Genomic DNA, 21,984 nt, shown 5'->3' on the forward strand with positions numbered 1-21,984 from the left:
GGAACATGTGGCTGGATTTAAGCTTTAGCCTTTTACGCTTTCTTGCGTGCTTTCTCTCTCTCTCTCTCTCTCTCTCTCTGGATTTACACCTCGGACACTAGGTGACTGTTTTGAAATTTCCTCAGATTTCTACTGTTCTATGCAGATTTGGTAAGTCATAACATATCAGATAATTTAAAGAAAACTATTTAAAAGAGAAATTTTTTCCACATTAAAAAAATGGGTTTTAGCCGGGCGGTGGTGGTGCATGCCTTTAATCCGAGCATTCAGGAGGCAGAGGCAGGCGGATCTCTGTGAGTTCGAGGCCAGCCTGGGCTACCAAGTGAGTTCCAGGAAAAGGCGCAAAGCTACACAGAGAAACCCTATCTCGAAAAACCAAAAAAAAAAAAAAAAAAAAAAAAAAAAAATGGGTTTTATGTGTACATTGGAAGAAAATTGGGTTTTGTTTGAAATTTTAGGCAGTCTGACAATGGAACAACTATATGAGAAGATTGGTATTGTTGGAATTATGCAGTTTATCACTATGCTTATCCTCATTTTAATATTTAAAAAGATAGTCAATTTAAGTGCCAGGATAACAGCTTTAGAAAAACTTGTTAAACCTGTAAAAATTCAGACAGAAGAAATTAACAGTGAAGTTGTTTCAAGTTTGGATCATAAGATTACAGAAAAAAAAGCCTGTTTTCACACAGTCACTCTTAATTTATCCTGTAACCGTACAGCAGATGCCTGATCAAATGACTACACAAAATATTTGGGCTCCAATTGAAATGTTGAATTTAAAAAGGTTTAAGGAGGCAATAGTATCTTATGGCATGCATTCCCCATATGTAAAGCAAATGTTAAACTCTTGGTCAACATATAATAGGATTGTACCACAGGACTGGTGGGACCTTGCACAAGCTGTTCTGAAACCCAGCCGGAGACTTCAATTTCTGACGTGGTTCAAGGATAAGGCTAAAAACATAGAAAAACAATGGAGGGATAGAGGAATACAAGTTTGCCAGGATCAGCTTATTGGAGAAGGCCAATATGCTTCAGTACAAACACAATGTTGATATGATGTCCAAACCCTAATTTTATGTTGAACGGCAGCCTTGAATACATGGGACAGAGTTGAGGAACCAGGAAAAAAGTCTGAGTCATTTACAAAGGTTATGCAAGGCCCAAAAGAATCTTTTACAGATTTTTTACAAAGACTGGCTTCAGCAGTAAAGAGAATGGTCTCGGATTCAGAAGCTAGTAAGGCAATAATTGAATCTTTGGCCTTTGAGAATGCAAATGCAGCATGCAAAAGAATAATCAGGCTGTTAAAGGCAAGATCTGCACCTTTGGAAGATTGGATTAGAGACACGGTTAATGTTGAAGCTCATGGCCATGATGATATGTGGGTAGGAGAAGCAATTTCAAAAGGTTTGAGGAATGTTAGATGTTTTGGATGTGGAAAGCAAGGACATTTGAAAAGGGACTGTAAACAGGTCATTCCTAGAAACAATGTTTCTTCAAGGAACAATGGCAACAGAATGCCCCTTCCTTCTGGAGTATGCAGAAGGTGTGGTAAGGGAAAACACTGGACCAATGAATGTAGATCAACAAAGGACAGACAGGGTAATCCTTTGCCTCAGTCTTCGGGAAACTCCCAGAGGTGCCTCATGCAGGCGCCCATAGCAAATCCAGTTCAAACCTTTCCTGCAGCCATAGAGGAAATCCCTGCTCAGAGCGATTAAATAACCAAATGCCTATTGGAATAAATCATGCTGGTCAGGATGATGAAACAGAGAAAATAGAAAATTCAGGAGAAAACATAAAGAAAATTTTTTGACAAACTTCGATTAATGAACAAAGACCAAAATTAAGGATAAAAATAAATGGCGTTTTGTTGTCTGGTCTGGTAGACACAGGTGCGGACGTTACCATAATTGCACCAGAATTTTGGCATCCAACTTGGCCTCTTCAGGAGGTAAATGTTCAACTGTTAGGAATTGGGACATTATCTCAGGCGAAACAGAGTGCAAGATGGCTCGAATGTATAGGTCAAGAAGGACAAGGACAGAGAGGAAAATTAAAACCATATGTGGCTAACATAACCATGAGCCTGTGGGGTTGAGACTTGTTGCAACAATGGAATACTTAGATTAGCATCCCTCCAATCTCAGAAACAAATCATAAACTAGCACATGTTACTGAGAGAAATATTAGAAGATATTGTTCTAATGAGTGGTCACCAGTCATCCATATTATACAAGAACAGGGCACAACAACTGATGATCTTCCAAAGACACCAACAGCTCTACCTTTAAAATGGTTAAGAGACAAGCCTGTATGGGTCCAGCAATGGCCTTTAACAACAGAGAAACTCAAGGCTTTAGAAGATCTGGTAGAAGAACAGTTAAATGCTCAGCATATTGAAGAATCAACCAGCCCTTGGAATTCTCCTGTATTTGTTATTAAAAAGAAATCTGGTAAATGGAGAATGGTAACAGACCTTAGAGCAATTAACAAAGTAATTCAGCCAATGGGCTCTCTACAGTCTGGGATGCCTTTGCCTATTCTGTTACCAAAAGGATGGCTTCTCATAGTTATTGATTTAAAAGACTGCTTCTTTTCAATACCCTTACAAGAAAAAGACAGAGAAAGATTTGCTTTTATAGTGCCTACTTATAATAATTCTCAACCGGTTAAAAGATTTCAATGGAGGGTCCTCCCACAGGGAATGTTGAATAGCCCAACTCTGTGCCAATAATTTGTACAACAGCCATTGGAAGTGATATGTAAAAAATTTCCTAAATCTATAATTTATCATTATATGGATGATATTTTACTAGCTGACTCAAATGCAGATACTTTAGAAAGAATGTTTGAAGAAGTAAAGAAAATTTTGCCTTGCAGAGAATTATCACCTGAAGCTGAGAAAGAATTGGCCTTGGTAGAAAAGAAAGTACATGAAGGGCACGTGGATCATATTGATCCAAAGCTGGATTGCATTTTGGTTATTTTACTTTCTAGGCATTCTCCTACTGGAATATTAATGCAGAGGGAAGATATTATATTGGAATGGACATTTTTACCAAATAAACCAAATAAAAAATTAAAAACTTATGTGGAAAAAAATCTCTGACTTGATTTGGAAAGGAAAACTGAGACTTTGTCAATTAGCAGGAATAGACCCAGCAGAAATTGTGGTACCTTTAACTAAGGAGGACATTGAAAAATTATGGACAGAAAGTGAACCTTGGCAAAGAGCTTGCAGTAATTTTTTGGGAGAAATTAACAGCAAATATCCCAAAAGCGATAGAATTGATCTTATAAAGAGAGTTGATTGGATCTTGCCTCGAATTGTACGGCAAAAACCCATATCTGGAGTTTGTACATTTTATACAGATGCCAACAAAGAAGGAAAGGCAGGTTACAAATCAGAAAATTTAAGTAAAGTGGTTCAAAGTCCGTATAATTCAGTTCAAAAATCAGAATTGTATGCTATTCTGTTGGTATTAATGGATTTTTCAGAACCTCTCAACATAGTAACTGATTCTCAGTATGCTGAAAGAGTGGTATTACATATTGAGACTGCAGAATTTATCCCTGATGCTTCAGAATTAACTTCACTATTTATTCAATTACAAGATACAATCAGGAAAAGGAGTCATCCTTTATATATAACTCACATTCGATCCCATACTGGTCTGCCAGGCCCTCTAGCACAAGGCAATGATGAGATTGATAAATTATTGATAGGAAATGTGCTGGAGGCCACAGAATTTCATAAAAAACATCATGTCAATAGTAAAGGTTTAAAAAAGGATTTTTCCATAACCTGGCAACAAGCCAAAGAAATAGTAAACAAATGTACTACTTGTTCCTTCTACAATCAAACACCATTACCAGCAGGATGTAACCCAAAGGGTACTCAGAGAAATGAAACCTGGTAGATGGACGTATTTCATTTTGCAGAATTTGGAAAATTGAAATATGTACACCACACCATTGATACTTATTCAGGATTTCAATGGGCAACTCCTTTGAGTTCTGAAAAAGCTGATTCTGTAATCACTCATTTGCTAGAAGTTATGGCCATCATGGGTATACCTGCACAAATCAAAACTGACAATGCTCCATCATATGTCTCTGTTAAAATGAAACAGTTTTTTGCTTACTATAATATAAAGCATATTACAGGTATACCACATAATCCTACAAGTCAAGCAGTTATAGAAAGATCAAACAGGACTCTAAAGGATATGCTAAATAAACAGAAAGGGGTAACAAAAAACCCCAGAAATAGACTGCATAATGCTCTTCTAACTTTGAATTTTCTGAATGCCAATGAGAAAGGAACAACAGCTGCAGAGAGACACTGGATAATAGGAAAAACTACAGAATTAAATCAGCCTATATACTTTAAGGATGTGTTGACCTCAGAATGGAAACCAGGGTATGTATTACATTGGGGATGAGGTTTTGCTTTTGTTTCTACAGGAGAAGATAAGATGTGGGTACCATCAAAATTGATAAAGGTTCGATTTGAACAAAAGAGACCTCTTAATTAGAGGAGGTGATAGTTCATCAACCAGCATGAGCATCCAATTTAAACTAACTTGATTCAGTAACACATGTCTTTTCATTTAATCAGATAATAACTTGCCAAAAAGGAACAGCCCCAAAATTAGTCTTGGGGAAAGGTTTTTGTTTTTGTCTTTTAGGAGAATGAAGGTTAAGGAATCTGAAGAACACTGGACAAATGAGACAACTGAAGAAAAGGGACAAATCATCTATCCCAAGAAACAGAGTGAAACGGTGTATGGGTATATATTATCTAAAAAATTTTATGTCTTCCTAAATGTTTGTTTCTGCTTTTCTCTAAAGATTTAACACTATTGGTCTTCTAATAGTCCCAGTTCAATTAAAATTTAAAGCTGACTTTGGAGTTGGAGACTGGCTCTCTCCTTCTTTAAACTCAAGCATGTTGTTACAAGGAAAATGCAAACTCCCTGTATCATGCCAGAATAAAAGGCCATCTTCTGCTATGGGATAGGACAAAAGACAAATTAACTAAGGGACTATTCTATTACTAATCTCAACTCTTTGATTCTATTCTGATTCTTTAAACTTTTCTTAAAGTATGAATTTTATATCAAAATTTACAAGATTGACATATATAGATATATATACATTGTAAACTTTGTTAAGATATGAATGGTCATATAGAGTACTAATTCTAGAAAAAAAAGCTTCAATTAACTGCATATATATGTCTTTGTGTTCGAGTCTCTTATCAGTTTTCTGCAGGAAATCATGGCCAGGCCTAACATCAACTGAAGTCTCCAGAAAGAAGATGGGGCCCCACAACAACAATTCCACATGGACAATAATAATATCACTAAGCTGACAAACATCATCTACAGATCAACTTTGAACTACAAGGTGCTCAGAGCAATTTTGAGATGACTAGCTGAGATGATCCAGTCTCAAAGACTACTTGAATAAGGACTTGAGATAAACCCTGAACTTTGGCATTATACACAGACTAGATAATGAAGGATATAGTTACCTTTCCTAGAATTTGACAATTAACCTAAAATTTTTCTTTCAGGATAAAGATAACTTCGCCCATACCCAGCAGGAAGCAATTTTAAGAATACGACGCCCACATTCCCAAAGAGGTGGTATGGGGCGGGTGGTTTTTTGGTCTTTTTAATGGATTTTGGGTCTGGGATAATTTTCATTGTTTAGGGGGTTTGGTTACAAGTTGTTGTCAAGGGTTAGGAAAAAGGATAAGCAAAGATTAGATTTAAGGTTCTTGTTAAAGAAAGAAAGAAAGAAAGAAAGAGAGAGAGAGAGAGAGAGAAAGAAAGAAAGAAAGAAAGAAAGAAAGAAAGAAAGAAAGAAAGAAGAGAAACAGACAATTACTAGTTTTAAATACTTTACAATGGATTGGATTGTTTTATATTATATACAAATTTGAAACTGATATTGTTAGAAAATGCTATATGTATATTTCTAATTGTATTCATACCATTCATTTAACAATTTAATGCAATTTTCTGATCTTTAAATGTTATTATTACCAACTATTAGGATATAAAGAAATGAAAGTTAGTAATTAGACATTACAATAGAACTTGTAGTCATATTAGATATGTTTTAAAAATTGAGCAGAGATGTTTTAGACAGGTCATCTTCAAACCCTTCAGAGATCTACAGAATATGGCATTTAAAATGTTTTAATAACTTAGAAAATTTTTCTTTTTTGAGACATGTCGGCTCCTGGCAGTACCAATCTACTTCAGAGAAAATATGGGCATTGAAGAAACTGCATATGGAGTCAACTTTCATTGTGGCAAAAGTTAGCCACTGGACAACAAAGTATCCTCGAATCAACAGGACAAAATGGACAGACAGAACATGAAACAAAGGACTACTGATTCTTACCAAAACAAGTGTGGTTATGGCTTTATCAAAAGGCATCTTCTGAGGCCAGGACAATATGGCCCCATCCCTGAAGTGGCCTTCGCAATCCAGAAAAGGTACAGTGCCCTTTTCTTCGAAGGCAGCTTAACAGGCAGAGGGCCGATGGTTTCTTTTGTGCAATGGAACAGCAGCTGAAAGCTCACGCCTCACGATAGTAGACTGACATTTAATAGAGGGATGTGGAGAAAGGGATGCTGAGATGAAGCCATATATACACAGCCAAGAAGAATGGACAGGTGAATTCAAAAACTGTCAACAATTTCGAGAATTTAAAATCCTGAATCATGACAGGACACTAGTGGAATTCAGGTGTTTCTGGTACATGGACTGCTCACCCAATGTGAGGTTGAACTGTTGACCTTGTGTACATCCTACTTCACAAATGAGTCTGTCAGATACGCTAAGCCTATAGGCTGAAGATGATGCCCCAACACTGCGGAAACCTCAGGTGACTGTCCAGGCAGCTGGCTGTTTTGTCAACTCACAAATTTTTTGGAAGTTGCTTGCATGCACTTCCTGTTTTTATTTTTGTTAGCTAATATTATTTCCTTCTTTGGTCTCTGAGGGAGTTGAAGATTAGTTCGTTATGGTTGAAGATTAGTTAGTTATAGCAGAAAATTAATTGGGATAGAAAGTGTATTAGATACATCTTGGATTTACCAAAATAGGATAGATAATGGAATTATTTTCTCTGATTTGTCAAATACCTGTTTAGGTATTTATTATTTGTATATATTGTATATAGTTATTGTACTTTTGTATATAGTTTTTCTTATGTTAATTATAACCTTTTGCTTTTTTTTCTTTTTATTAAAATAGAAAAGGGGAAATGTGGTGGTATTCGAATTGTACTGAAATGTGATTTTGATTGTATGTTAATAAATAAAGTTGCCCGGGGGTCAGAGCTATTAGAGCCATAGCAAGAGTGTGGCGGTGGTGGCACACACCTTTAATCCCAACACTTGGTAGAAGAGCTAGGTAGATCTCTGTGTGTTCAGGGATACAGCCAGCATTGGAGACATATGCCTTTAAGATCTGGGGGGCTGTACATACAGACAGTGATGAGGCAGTCACATGTTTGGGTTTACAACCAATGAGAAGGCAGAACAAAAGACTATGAAATGACTTACACACAGGAAATAGCTCTCTTTCGGGAAGCTAGGAGCTCACAGGAGGAAGGGTAAGATTTTAGCTCTGAGCTCTGACCTCTCGGCTTTCTCTTTTACATTGGTTCTGTGTTTCTTATTTAATAAGACGGTTGGTTACATCTATAAACCACAGCTCCATGTGCAGAAAACATTAGGTTCTCAGGGTCTGAAATAACCACTCATCAAAGGCCTTGGCCCCAGACCTTTACCAGCCCTCCCAAGCATATTCCTGGATTTAGAAAAGGAGCTCTGCTGCTTCTCTCTATGAAAGCTTCTTCTCTATACATCAGGGCCTTAGAGAAAACTCACAAGGCCTAGGCACATTGAAAAATTCAGACTTAGTTTCTGAAGTATCTTCTAGAAGTTCTCCACTTCACATTTGACATTTTGCTGTAGGATCCATTTGGAGTTAATTTGTGGAGATTGTAAACAGCATTTCTTGTGTTGGGTAGTACTCCTCTACTAAGCTGTGATGTGGAAGAATTGAAAAGGTGATATAAAGGATTTTCCAATGTTTAAAAGATAGTAAGTCATAGAAAGTTTAACTAAATACTACGGAAATTGGTAACAACCCAAGGGATCACACTTCACAGACATTAGATATAAGTCTACTTGAGTTGCTATTTAGACAACCAATCTCACTGATATTTTCTTTTCATAAAATGATGTTGCATGGATGTGAGACATCAGACCTTGGCTCCAAATGATGCTAAATACCTGTTTTTTCCCTAAACAAAAGCAACATGGGAAGGGCATCATGGTGACTTTTGGCTAGTGAAACAACTATGAAAGCATGTGAAAGCTGATTGTGGCTTCATCACTCTGGAGAACAAGTCTAGAGGTCAAAGGGAAACATCTAATAGATGGGGACTATTGTGTGAACATCAAGAATGTCTTATGTTTTTGGACAGTTTAATTCTTTCCAGACACCAGTAAAGGAATTCCTTTCCTGTCTATATCTGAGAGTTTGGACTTCACAAGAGGACTGGTGGAAGGGTATTCCAATACTGCCACCCAAATACAGCTGGACAAAGTCAAATCAGTCATTGCTCCAACCCCATAACATCAGTTAGGGTTACCCCTGCAGAGGGAGGTGAGATAAGAACTGGAGGTAAAATTCAACTAGGCAGTTTAGGGTAAGACTCCAAAGAAAACCAGTTGCTTTCTTGAATAAAAGCCAGAAGTGTCACTGGGACTCTTACTAGTTTCAAGTGTTTGGGAGTCCTGATCTCTAATGTTAACTGATCCTAGGGGGCTAAGAATGAGGAAAGTTAAATGTAGTAAAGAAGACCTGTTAAGATAAAAAGGCCCTTTGTCAAGAGAATAGAATCTCTCTCCTAGGCACAGACCTAACATTTCAATGGGGACATGTCTAACTCCTGACCAATGAACCTGATCTGTGGAGCCCAAGAAACAGCCTTTTGGGACATTTATAGATCACCTATAACTGATTATATATTGGTAATCCCAAATGTAGACAAAACTGGAAAATATTAAGGTTCTTTCCCACCCCTCACTTTCTGTACTGTGATCAACTTGTAATGTGTAGACAATGAATTCACATTCTTACACAAGAGCTTCTGCATAGCCACTACCAAAAAGAAATAGAACATTCATTCCTTCGTCTCTTTTTCTTTCTCAATGACCAGTCAAGGTTGAGCCTGGAATGACTAACAGATTTGGACTTGGAAGCAGGAAAAAAGAGAGTGGAAATGATGTAATTATAATCCCCTCAAAATATGTTAAAGGTTGAAACAGCCTTCATGACCATGTGCTCAAGAGAGCAGTGACTTGTGTTGGAGAACATCAAGGAATACTCACACCATTTCTTTCAGGCTGTGCAAATCTTAAACATGGAAAATAACAATCCTGTTAGACAGGGCCACACAATTTATCCAGATCTTCTATTTTGGCTGAACTAGAGGAACTACAGTAATTTGGTTTCATGAAAATTCAATTCTTTATTCAGATTCTTGATTGCCTGGACTGTGACCAGTCAAGATACTTTTTGATCATCTAAGATTGATTAATTCAGTACTCATTGCTAATGTCAACTACTGTCACAGCAGGAAAGCTTTTACCTCTTTCTTACCCATCCCTTTCTTCGCTGTGACTACACTTGCTTTAAAGTTGTTCAGTAAATACAATTATTACACAGGTTCTTTATTTATGCATTCCCAACAAAAGCCAGACAGATTGGAGGACTCTCATCCACCGGTATATTTTTTCTTCTCACTGACTAGTCAAGGCCCAGACTAGAAGGAGTGGCAGGATTGTCTTTGAAGCCCTTGGCAGCAGAGGCAGGATTAAATGATCAAAGTGTGAAGCCAGCCTAAACTAATGGAGAATCTGCTCTAAACAGAAATCACCAACAGCACCTGAGAAAAAAGGAAAGAAATTCTTAATAACTGGGAAACATTGGAGAATAAAACAAATAAGAAATTACAGCAGTGATGCATTTGAAGAAAATTTTAAAAGTGAAATCAATAACTGACATACTCTAGTAGAGCAAATTGTATTAATAAAATACATTTTGGGGGCTGGAGAGATGGCTCAGTGGTTAAGAGCACCGACTGCTCTTCCAGAGGTCCTGAGTTCAATTCCCAGCAACCACATGATGGATCACAACCACCTGTAATGAGATCTGGTGCCTTCTTCTGGCCTGCAGGGACACGTGCAGGCAGAATACTGTATACAAAATAAATAAATAAATCTTTAAAAAAATAAACTTCTTTAAAAAAAAAAAGGTGGGGTGCTGGAGAGATGGCTCAGAGGTTAAGAGCACCGACTGCTCTTCCAGAGGTCCTGAGTTCAATTTCCAGCACCCACATGGTGGCTCACAATCATCTGTAATGAGATCTGGCACCCTCTCCTGTATACATAATAAATAAATAAATCTTTTAAAAAATACATTCTGACCTTGCTTCTGTGTGAAATGTTAGCTGTTGAGATCTATAACCTGACACCTATAGACAATGGCTTGTCTCAACCCTCTGACCTGACAAATCTGCAAAGAAGAGCCACCTGCTTGGAAAGTGGATGTTCATTAACCTCCCAAAATTTTATACTCATCAATCTGGTCTGCCTTCATTCACATGACATGAATTAATATATGATGAAAAATTACAAAATCACTAAACCTGCCACAATCAGGCCCTTTTCCATATCTGTAACCCCAGCAGCTTATTTCCTTATATTATTTACCCCATGCAGTATACACAATAAACTATTCATCCTATTCTGAAGGCAGAAGCCATGCTCCACACACAAATCCTTTTCCTGTGACTGCAATGGATAGTTGACTACAGGCCTCTAAGGAGTAAAGGATGTCAGTAGTAGGATAGCCTATTAAGAATTTAGTTGGTTTGCTCAAAAGCAAAGTAAGGTCATTGCCCTAGAGAGCAATAAGCTGGAACAAAGGCCACTTGAGTCAACATAGTAGAGCTTATGTCAGAAACATTTTCTAAAAGGCTGATGTACAGCTGTTCTAGAATTAATATGTCCTCCCAAGGAGAATTCACTCCACATACTTAAATGATTAATAAACAAAAATCTCTTTAATAACAGCAGGAATCAAGCTTTGAATAATGCTCAAAGAGAAGCCAGCCTAGAACACATTTTACATTCCATGTATGATATAATCACTATGTCTCTTTTAGTAGCAGGACTCAGGTTATACTTTGAACAATTTAAATAAAGACAGGAGAGTGCAAGTCTAGCCGCTTTGACAGATGAAGATTTACAGAGAAATGTATCTATGTTTTAGATCATACATTATGATCTACAGTTAAAAGATATATCAATACATTTAAAAGATGTATCATTGCCTTTAATTCTCACACATACAAAGGACAGAGAACACAAACACACAAAACATCAAAGAAAAGTCACATATTAGGACTGTGGATGCTGTTCTTAGGTGAGCTGTTTTAACTTCAGAATAAGGCTGCTTTTTGCCTCTGAACATGCTCCCTCAGAGGAAGTAGACAGTTGCTTCCATGCAGGACCCGTGAGAGTTCACTTTAACTAGCAATGCCTGCTGTCTGCCTAAGGACTGTGACATCACTGTAGGAAATTGTGGAGGACCAGCCCCCACACTTATTTACCCCAGGGACTGAATGAAGGAATGAAGGATAAGAGACTTAGAAATAGAAAGGAGAGAGAAAACACCGGCTAGATTTGGGTGGGCCTGGATTCTTATCCACTGGCCCAGAACTTTATTCCAAAGGTCTATTTATAACAATGCCAAGGGGTGAAGCAAAAGACCTCCCCTTTGCTAGTAACCTGGCACCCAGGCCCATGGTCCAATCAACATTTTATGCAGTTCTGCTAGGTACAGTCACTAGGAAACCTAGTAGGCTCCCACAGGAAATTCCATTTTTAAGCTTTATTTTATTTTAATTATATGGTTATTTGTCTCCAGGAATCTGTTCACAGTACCTGCAGAGGCCAAAAGAGGGTATCAGATCCCTTGGAACTGGAGTTACAGAAGATGGCTAGCTGCCGGGTGGTTTCTGGGAATGGAACCTGTGTTCTCTGTAGACTTCATTGCATGAGGCGATATATTGTATGGAGGAATAATAATTTTAAAAAATAAGAGAGGAATGTGAATACAGTGAGGAAAGATTGGACCAAGGCAAGAAAAAAACTTAGGAGAGGAAACAGAAAATCCTATAGCTCTGCCTCAGACATGTGGGGTTTCCTTCACAAAGAGATTAGATAGCTCTATCCCTGCAAACTTTCATACATGTTTTTCCTTGCTGCTTCCAATCCCTGTATGCAGTTCTCCATGGCAGATGTCTCACAGCTTGGGTATCTTAATATCAAACGGTCTCAAAGCACAACACAGGCTTCATCTTCACAACTTCATGCAATGGACTCTCAAGAGTCTCCTCACTGGGTTTCTGACCCATGCCAAACAACAGTGCTGAACTAGAACCACAGAGAATGAATCCATGGCCTTTATATTTTGCATCTTTCCTGTTTAGAGAACCATTACAACATGAGTGATTCCCCCCACACACACCAAAACACCCCAAATTTGTCTTCTAAGTTCTAAGTTGTGATAGACCTTATTATGCTTGGACCAGGGTTGGGGCAGGTTCTGTATGAAGTTCTTTCCTGGGACTAGGAATTACTTTGCTTACTCCTTCCATAAACTGAAGGAAATCTGGAAGGAGTCTTATTCTTACAGCACTTTCATAGGCTTCTACTCTAGAGCAAGTGCCTTCACTTTAATAGTGACAATCTCTTATTATGTGTTACTAGCTTCTCACTTTTCTTTTTTTTTTTTTCATTTTTCTTTATTAAGAAATTTTCTACTCACTCTACATACCACACACAGATCCCCCCTCCTCCCTCCTCCCACCCTCCAGGCCTCCCTCCCTAGCCATCCCACATCACCACATCCCCCAAGTTAAGGTCTCCCATGGGGAAACAGTGGAGCCCGGAATGCTCTATTTTTATCCAAGGATTGAGATGTCCTTTGATTCTGAAGGGTTTTTTGTTTTATTTATTTATTTTTTATTTATTTATTTATTTTTTGCTTTTTAATGCAGGGATAACCTCCAAGTTGAGTGGTACCATGCTCTGCATAAATGAGCTGCACCCAAAGGACTGGCCACTTCCAAGCCATGGAGTGTCACCTCCAGAAGCAAAGCCTCCCTCCAGATTCAACTGCCAAAGAGGTCAAAATTATAGTCCATGCCACCAATACACCTCCTTACACTGTCCCACAAAAAAGTGACAATCTCCTTAAAAGTTCCTGCCTATTTCAACATTGGACTGCCATCTGAAACTACCTATTGCTTTTCTCTATAAAACACAGATTTTTCCCCCCACTGGAGACCTAAATGAGTCATCAGTAATAACCATTCAACAAAATCAATATTTTGTCTAAGAAATCAGCCCATTCCTTTTAAATTCTGGCTTACTCAATTTCTCAGGGAATGGAGAAGGTAAGAATGATTTGGAGCCAAAATGTTATACAAATGCCATCAAGCTAAATTTTTCATGAATTCTGTTTCCCACTGAAATCCTGTGACTTTGAACTCCACTGTCTGCATTACTGTCAATACTCACATCTCAGTTCTACAAGAATCTCCGATTAAGCTCTATGTACAGTTTCTATGGCTTTTGCTATCTAAAGTCCTAATATCTTCAACATTCCTCTGAAAGTTATCAATCCCAGGTCCTATACAGCAAAAAAAAAAAAAAAAAAAAAAAAAAAAAAAAAAAAAAATCCCTTTCATTGTACCATGTTTTGTTCTAACTTGGTTGTTTCCTGGTGTGATTAAATTTTCCAACAAAAAGCATCTCAGGTAATGATCGAGCTGATTTGGCTGATACTGCCATATCACAACCCATTATTGTAAGAGCTTAGGATAGAAACTCAAGCGAGCAACTGAAGGCAAAACCCATGGGGAAACTTTTTTACTGCCTTTCTCTCTTGCTTAGTCACTGTCTTGTGTTCAGCTAGTTCTCTTATCCAGCCCAGGCCCACTTGCTTAGGAATATTGCATGCTTAGTGGAAAAGCCTTTCCACATTAATCATCAATCAACACACTCTCTCACAAAGTAACTAGCAATTCTGATCTGGGCACACCCTCAACTGATGTTCCCTCTGATGACTCTTGGCCTCATCATGTTGATAGTTGAAAGTAATTAAGACAGAGAGACAACAATGTATCAGAAGGTTTTAGAAACACAAAACAAAGTATTAACCAAATCAATCACGTAAGCAGAAGAAAAAACAAATATGAAGATATCAAGAACTGGAAAACACAGATATGCCTAGAATTAAGGATAGGCAAGCCTCTAAGATCAAGAAAAGAAATCTAAAACTGTCTCCCCACAGAAACTTCTAAAACAAACAAACAAAAAATCTCAAGGAACTCATAGCAAGGAATTTTCTGAATACAAAATTGGTGAAGGTCCATCATTTTCCAGAGAAGCAACAATATAAAGAGGTGTTAGTAAAACTAACAATGATGGAACCACTGGGGGGAAAAAGACACAAAGACATACCTACAAATATATATCATGGTCCTTTAACAATAACCACAAGATTATAATCTAAATCAAACTCTAAGAAATCAATGGCCATTACTCATCCTATGTACTCCAGTTCTCTCCTTTGTTAATCATAGAAAAATGGGTTGGGTGAGGAAGGCTGTTTCACCAAAATTGGAGAGATTCACTTGAAGCCTTCTGACATTTTAACTTTGTAGAAATAGTTTTGACTACTAAAAAGATCTGATTGTCTTATGATAAAGAAAAGGATGTTTGCTAGGAGACACCTATTTGTTTCCTATGATTGATGATTGAATGTAAGTCAGAATCAGTGAGGAAATGAAAACTATTCCAAACCAAATGCAAGATAAGTTTTTTAAATAAACAGTGTATGATTTCTATTATACACCTAAAGTAACTTGTTTTGCTCTAATTGCTTTATAAGTCACAAGAGCTTTTAAAAACAAGTTTATATCCATTTTTATGTATATGTTTATATGTGAAAGAAAGAATGTCTTCCATGTGTGTACAGGTAACACAACAGAGAAGAGTGTGTCAGATCCCTGGGATCTGGAGTAGCAGGTGTTTATGAAACTCCCAACTTTGGTGTTATGATATGAACTTACATCATTCCCAAGAAGAATATGTGCTGAGCCCCTGGCCAAGCCTTATAGTACTTTTTAAACAATAAACTAGAAGTCTTTCACATATTAACAAGAACAACAAAGAGTAAATAAATACAGAATAAATGATCCTTGGGAACATGATGCATCAACATTAAGATATTGTATATGGTAAATTTGCAACATGAATTGATTACAATCCAAAGAAAATTCCCAATAATTTATAATAGGATACCTGATTCCAAAGCTACATGCAAAGTGGTAACTCTCAGAAAGCTCAATAGTATTATGAAAAAAATAGTACACATATTGACAAATTGTGACTTCTGTATTTACCACAAAGTTTTAACCATCAAGAGAGTGTACAATATTTGTGAAAGAATAAAGAGGATGGAGGGAAACTGACAAGAACAAAAGCAGAAGAATAGTACCAAACTTTAATTAAAAGACCAAAGGAAATTCAGCCAGGAAAATTGTGATCATGACCAATGTTATCTAGCAACCTTTGATTCTATGTGTATAGAAGCTTAATGAACACAGATTTCCAAACTCCCACAAAATTACTCAAAGTGACCACTAATCTGTTAACTTTCTGATCTTCCAGCTACTAATATTTCTTACAGAGAGGCCCCATGCTCTACAGCCCTCCCTGCCAATGGAGGTGATCTCTTCCAGAGCCTACTATGGCTCTACAAACCCTTGTGTTTCCTTGTGGTTTCAGGCAAACCCAGCCCCAATGATGCCCAATTGCAAAACAATGTTGAAGAATAATTTAATTCTACTTCTTGACACATGGATTATGTCACAAGATGTGGCATCTGCCCTATTTATCTGCCCAACACCAAGCAACCCTGAGATACCTCTAGAGCTCAGACACTTATTTGTGCCCTGGAACTGAACTTCACAGAATCATACCATGGTGGCTGGCAGTAGCTGAAATTTGAAAACATTCTAATCATGTATTGCTGAAGTATTATGCCCATCACCTCCTGTCTACCAGTTTCTAAACTATCTGCAACATTTATAAGACAAACCTGAAAGTGGAGTGTAACATTTAGAACTTCCAGAAATCTTCAGTTTTCCGATCTGTCTTACCACTGCACAACAAAAGCAATGCCTGTGTATGCACACTGGACAGTAATATTAGAAGCTCATAGTCCTCCATGTCAGGATGGCAAAGCCTCCCCTGCCCCAGGGAATTGACACTGAACAAACTCAGAGCCAAGGGCCACTGCCCAGGTCACCACAGGTACCAAAAGAACCTCAGTGTGGCTCACTGTCCATCCCAGATCAAACAGCTCTGACAGCTCAGTCAACCTGCTCTTCCTGGTCTAGGAACAGTGGCCCCCACACTCACCATGACATGGCTTCTGGCTATCCTTACAGATCCCCACAGCAGAATAAGAGGAGAATCCTGGAAATAACATGTAAGCTACCTCCTGCTGGTGCTCCTGATTGCTAAGCCTTCCCAGAGTCTCTTATTAGCTAGGACCACCCAGCTGGGCTTCAGAACATTAGATTAGCAGTTACCCTTCTGGTGAGCAGAAATCAAATGACTGAGGCAGGACACACTCTCCCAGGTTTGCCCTTCCACACTAAGGTCAGACAGGACCCTACTCTGGGAAATTTGTAGTTTAGTAAAATCTTCCATTCCACCAGAGCACTTCCTGTTCCTCTTCTAAGGCACAGGGTCCTATGTGTGTACATTCCATTATACATTCAGTGTCCAGTGCAGCTAACCCTTTACTTCATAGCTGGGAGATCCTGCAGCCAAACACGTCACATTCAAACAGTAACTTTCGTTAAACAAAAAGAGGCCATGAATTAGAAAACAATGAAGGGTCTATGGGAAGGCTTAGAGGCAGGAAGGAGATGGTGGAAATAATGTAAATATAATCCAAAAAAAATTCTGTTAAAAACTTGAAACAGGATTTATGGCCATGTGCTCCAGAGACCAGAGATTTGTATTAGTGCATACCAAGTACTACTCACATCATTTCTCTCAGGGTATACATCTTAAACACAGTCATAATAGACAGGGCCACACTATTTCATCCAGTTCTTCTATTTAGGTGCAGCTGGTGCAACTAAAGTAATTTGGTTTCATAATAAGCTCAGTTTTTATCCAGATTCTTGATTGTATGGTTTGTGGACCCAGAAAAATGGCCAGTCAGAATCTTTATTGATCATCTAAAACTGATTACCTCACTACTCAATGCTAATGTCAACTACTGTCACAGCAGGAAAGCTTTCATCCTCTTTCTTGCCCATCTGTCTCTGTGCTGTGACTATGCCTGCTTTACAGTTGGTCAGTGAATTCAATTATTACACAGGTCCCACTTCATTCATAAGTGCACAATAAAATCTAGGGAAGTTGAGAGATACTCATTTACTAGTCTATCTTTCCTTCTAACAGACCAGTCAAGACCCAGTCTGGAAGGAGCTGCAGGACCATCTCTCCAGCACAGGGCAGCAGTGGCAGGATTAGGTATTCAAAGCAATTCTCAATTATATAGTATGAAACATGTCTAAGCTACAGGAGTCATTGATTTAACCAGTGGTTCCCAACCTTCCTAATGCTGTGATCCTTTAATACAGTTCCTCATGATGTTGTGTCCCCCATTTATAAAATTACTTTTACTGCTACTTCATAACTATAGTGTTGTTACTGTTATGAATTGTAATATAAATATCTATGCTTTATGCTGGTCTTAGTCCAGTCCTGTGATAGTGTCATTTGAATCCCCAAAGGGAGTCGTGACCCTAAAGGTTGAGAAGCACTGCTCTAAACTGATATAAATAAATAAATAAGCAGCACTTAAGAAAAACATGGAATGAAATTCTTTAACTGGGAAACATTGAAAAACAGAAAAAAAATAGTAATGCATGTGAAGAAAATGAATTTTAAAAAATGTACCAATAATTGACATTTTAAAATGATAAGCATAATTGGAATAACATTTAGTTTTATACTGACTTTAAAACAGAGTAGATCCTTCCTTGTAGAGAGAATTAATATGAGACTGTATGCCTTTGTCCCATGTAAAATCTTAGCCATTGAGTGCTGTGTCTCAAATCTCTCAGCTGATTTAACTGTGTCAACCATGACTGCAAATATTTGCATAGGAGAGTTCTCTAATTGGAAAGTGAATATTTAGTAGTTCAAGCTATCCTCCTTAAACTGTACACCCACCAATTCTGCCTGTCTTCATTCACCTAGAAGGAATTAATACATGCAGGGAAATCAGAGAGAAAGTCACTCACCATGCCCCATCAGTCCTTTTTTGTAAAGGAGACCCCTGCAGTTCACTGCCTCCAAATTCACTCTCTGAGCTAGCTACTGTCTAGTCTGTTTCCCCCGATAGTGTACACAGTATACTGTTCCTCCTCTTCTGGTCTGAAGGGAGAAGCCACGCTGCACATGCAAATCCTTTTTCTGTTACTACAATGGACGCCCACTATATGACTCAAACTGATCATTTTAGAACTCTAGTGTTTCAGGCCTGTAATCCAAGAATTTAGGGTGCTTAGTTAGGAGGATAGCAAGAGCAATGCCCTGTGGGACTACAAACAGGGTTCAAGTCCACATCAATTGTTGCATTAATGGTCTTATAATAAAAACCCAGAGCCAAATATTGGGGTAAATGCTGAAAGATCAGAGGAAACAAGCCACAGCCACTTCTTACCTTGCCAACTCATCAGCCAATCCTGTCTCCAAGAATCCTCAGACCGAATGCTCCTGAGTCCTCAGCTGAAAGGCCTCCAGTCTCTGTCTCTGCCTTATTCCACCAGCCATATCACTTCCTGTCTCAGCCTTCCTAATACTGGGATTAATGTCATGTGTGCTTCCCAAATACTGGTAGCAAAGGCATGAGATCTCAAGTGCTGGGTTTAAAGACATGTGACTCCCTAGTACTGGGGTTAAAGGTGTATGCTACCACTGCCTGGCTATTTCTCTCCTAGACTGGATCAATCTCATGTAGCCCAGTGTGGCCTTGAACTCACAGAAATCCACACAAATATCTGCCTTTGCTTCTCGAGTGCTAGGATTAAAGGTGTGTGCCACCACTGCCTGACCTTTTTGGCTAACTCTGTGGCTATCTCTGTCCTCTGATCTACAGGTGAATTTTATTTGTTCAAAATATCATCACACCCAATCATTATAGGAGACCTTGACTCAAAACTGCTTTTCAAAAAGGCTGGAGATACAGCTGTTGTAGAATTACTAATACCTTCCTGGCATACCAGAAACTAATGTTGGTTGTGACCCTGTAATGGTCCCTTGAGCAGCATGTTAGAGACCTTTGATGGGGAGGTGGGCCTTTTTGCTGGTTGTAAATCAGGATTGTCTCACTTCTTATCAGAATATACCTTAACAGCTGATTAATCTTGGTGAACAAACATTTATATCCTATCACACTAATTCCTAACAGGCGTGGTTAGCAAACTACTTATCTTTGGAGTATTTAGGATGCAGCTCTCCCTTACCTAAATTCTACTTTGTGTGACTTAATGTCTCCTAAGAACTGGTAAATCCTTATACCATCAATTCCACTACCATCAATTCTACTCTCCTACATCACAGTTTAGCAGTGGAATGCTTCTCTACACAGGAGATAGTGTTTACAAGCTCCACAGCATTAATTCCAGATGAATTATAAGCCTAATTGTTAAATATTAAAAGTGTAGAACTTCTGGAAGATATTAGAGAGATCATTACTCTCCGAGTTTGGTAAATCTGGTGATGTTTCTCCACACATGACAATATAAGCATTACAGGCACCAGAATTTCACAGTGTTATTAACAACAAGGATAGTTCTAAGCACAGATCTGCTCCCAATGCTCTGTGCAGATACAGCCATGAGTATGAAGTTATTCAGAGGCTACCAGCCCAGCCCAGAGACTGGCAAGGATCACACAGGACCACGCTGGACCAGGTAGGACCAGGTGGGAACATGCTGAACTCTGTCTGGAAGCTGGCTCCCACCCAGTCAGAGAAGAACCCATCAAACCAGCTACCGAGCCTCAGCCGGCTGCTCCACCTAGTCTGAGGACAGCAGCACCTCACTTACCATGTCTGGCCACTCCTCCCGACCTCGGGATAGCGGTCCCTCACTCATCTTGGCCCATCGCCCCTCTCCATCTGTGGAAAGCAACCCCTCGCTCACCATGGTGCTGCTGCTGAGCTGACTCCCTCTCCACAATGGATTTCAAGGCGCAGCACATGTGTCAACTTGTGACTTCCTCAGGAGAAGAGCTAAGCCAGAAGCCTGGCTCCCGGAAGAACCCACCCATCTGACTGGCGGGTCTGCCGAAGGCTCTGATTGGCTAGTGAGGCCTGAGTGACAGGACCAGGTGAGCAGAAGGGACACAGCACAGTGGTTCCCAGCCCTGGCTTCTAATCTCAGGACAGACATATCCCTGATTGGCTGGAGATTTGTCCCAAATTCAAAAGCAAGCCTCTTGTTAATGTAAATCAATGAGTTCAGTTTTAAAATAAACTGTACAAATTCAGAAGGAGACTAATCAGACAATGTTGCAAAAGAGGAACAAGGAGTAACTCAAGAACATTATAAACGAAGTCCACAGTAGTGCTGGGACTGAAAACCACAGCCCCTTGTGTGAAAGTATTGGGTTCTTAGGATCTGAAGAAACCCTTCCAAAAGGCCCTGGTCTCAGATTATCATCAGCTCTCCCAAGCATATTCCTGGTATTAGAGATGGAGCTCTGATTGTGCTCTATACATCAGTGTCTTAGAGAAACCTCCCAAAGCCTAGGCAGGTTGGCAAACTTTGAGAGGCCTAGTTTTAAGTATCTTCTAGAAGTTCTGCATTTTACATTTGACATTTAAGTGTAAGATCCATTTGGAGTTAATTTGTGGAGGTTGTAAATGGCATCTCATGTACTCCACTATTAAACTGCAATGTAGAAGAGTAGAATTAATGATATAAAGGATTTACCAGTGCTTAGGAAATAGTAATTCACACAAGGAAGAATTTAGCTAAGGGAGGGCTGCCTCTAAAATTTACCCCAAAGATAAATAGTAAGTTAACCAGGGCTGCTAGAGATTTGGATGCTAGGATGTAAATGTTTATTCGCCTTTTATGTGTACTGTTATTTGTCACATGACTGTAGTAAAAACAGTGAATGGGATGCTCATCCATGGAGAGCATCCTCTGTATGAAGATCTCTCTATAGTAAGCTGGGGCGTCATAGTTTTAAGAGGGATTTCTTAGTTATGTTATACTGGATGCTGCAAACATCAATTTCATGATGCTTTGCTATGTATCTGCTGTGTCTTGATATTAACTACATACTCACATTAAAATCCAAAAGCATGGTTATAGTATTGATGCCATGTATTATATGAAAACTGTCTTGTGTTTTCTCTAAGGTTTACTTTAACAGATTGTGCCTAGGAAATATTAATTTATTACATAATCTTTTGTTTTGTTTTGTTTGTTTTTGAGACAGGGTTTCTCTGTGTAGCTTTGTGCCTTTCCTGGAACTCACTCTGTAGCCCCAGGCTGGCCTTGAACTCACAGAGATCTGCCTGGCTCTGCGTTCCGAGTGCTGGGATTAAAGGTGTGTGCCACCACTGCCCAGCTATTACATAATCTTATACACAGTTTCTATTCAACATTCTTTTAATTGTTGTTGCTCAGCACCATCTTAAGACAAACAATTGGCACTTTCCTATTATCAGCTGTGCCTGCTTACAAAGGATGACCAC

The 21,984-nt window shown here is 38.7% G+C and overlaps 1 protein-coding gene across 3 annotated transcripts in view; it reads right to left on the reverse strand.

The window, feature by feature from the left end:
• LOC114685661 (zinc finger protein 431-like) overlaps positions 1-21,742 on the reverse strand; it is a 42,343-nt gene extending 20,601 nt beyond the window's left edge. For all 3 annotated transcript variants that reach the window (XM_037209592.1, XM_037209591.1, XM_037209590.1), the window contains exon 1: positions 20,420-21,742. Coding sequence is in view for 2 of the 3 variants with exons in the window: in XM_037209591.1 (XP_037065486.1) it covers positions 20,420-20,477 (58 nt within the window). In the remaining variant the exon portion in view is untranslated. The remainder of the gene's footprint in view (positions 1-20,419) is intronic.
• Between the last annotated feature and the right edge of the window lie 242 nt (positions 21,743-21,984).

This window comes from Peromyscus leucopus, chromosome 12 (assembly GCF_004664715.2).
Source record: "Peromyscus leucopus breed LL Stock chromosome 12, UCI_PerLeu_2.1, whole genome shotgun sequence".
Taxonomy (NCBI): domain Eukaryota; kingdom Metazoa; phylum Chordata; class Mammalia; order Rodentia; family Cricetidae; genus Peromyscus; species Peromyscus leucopus.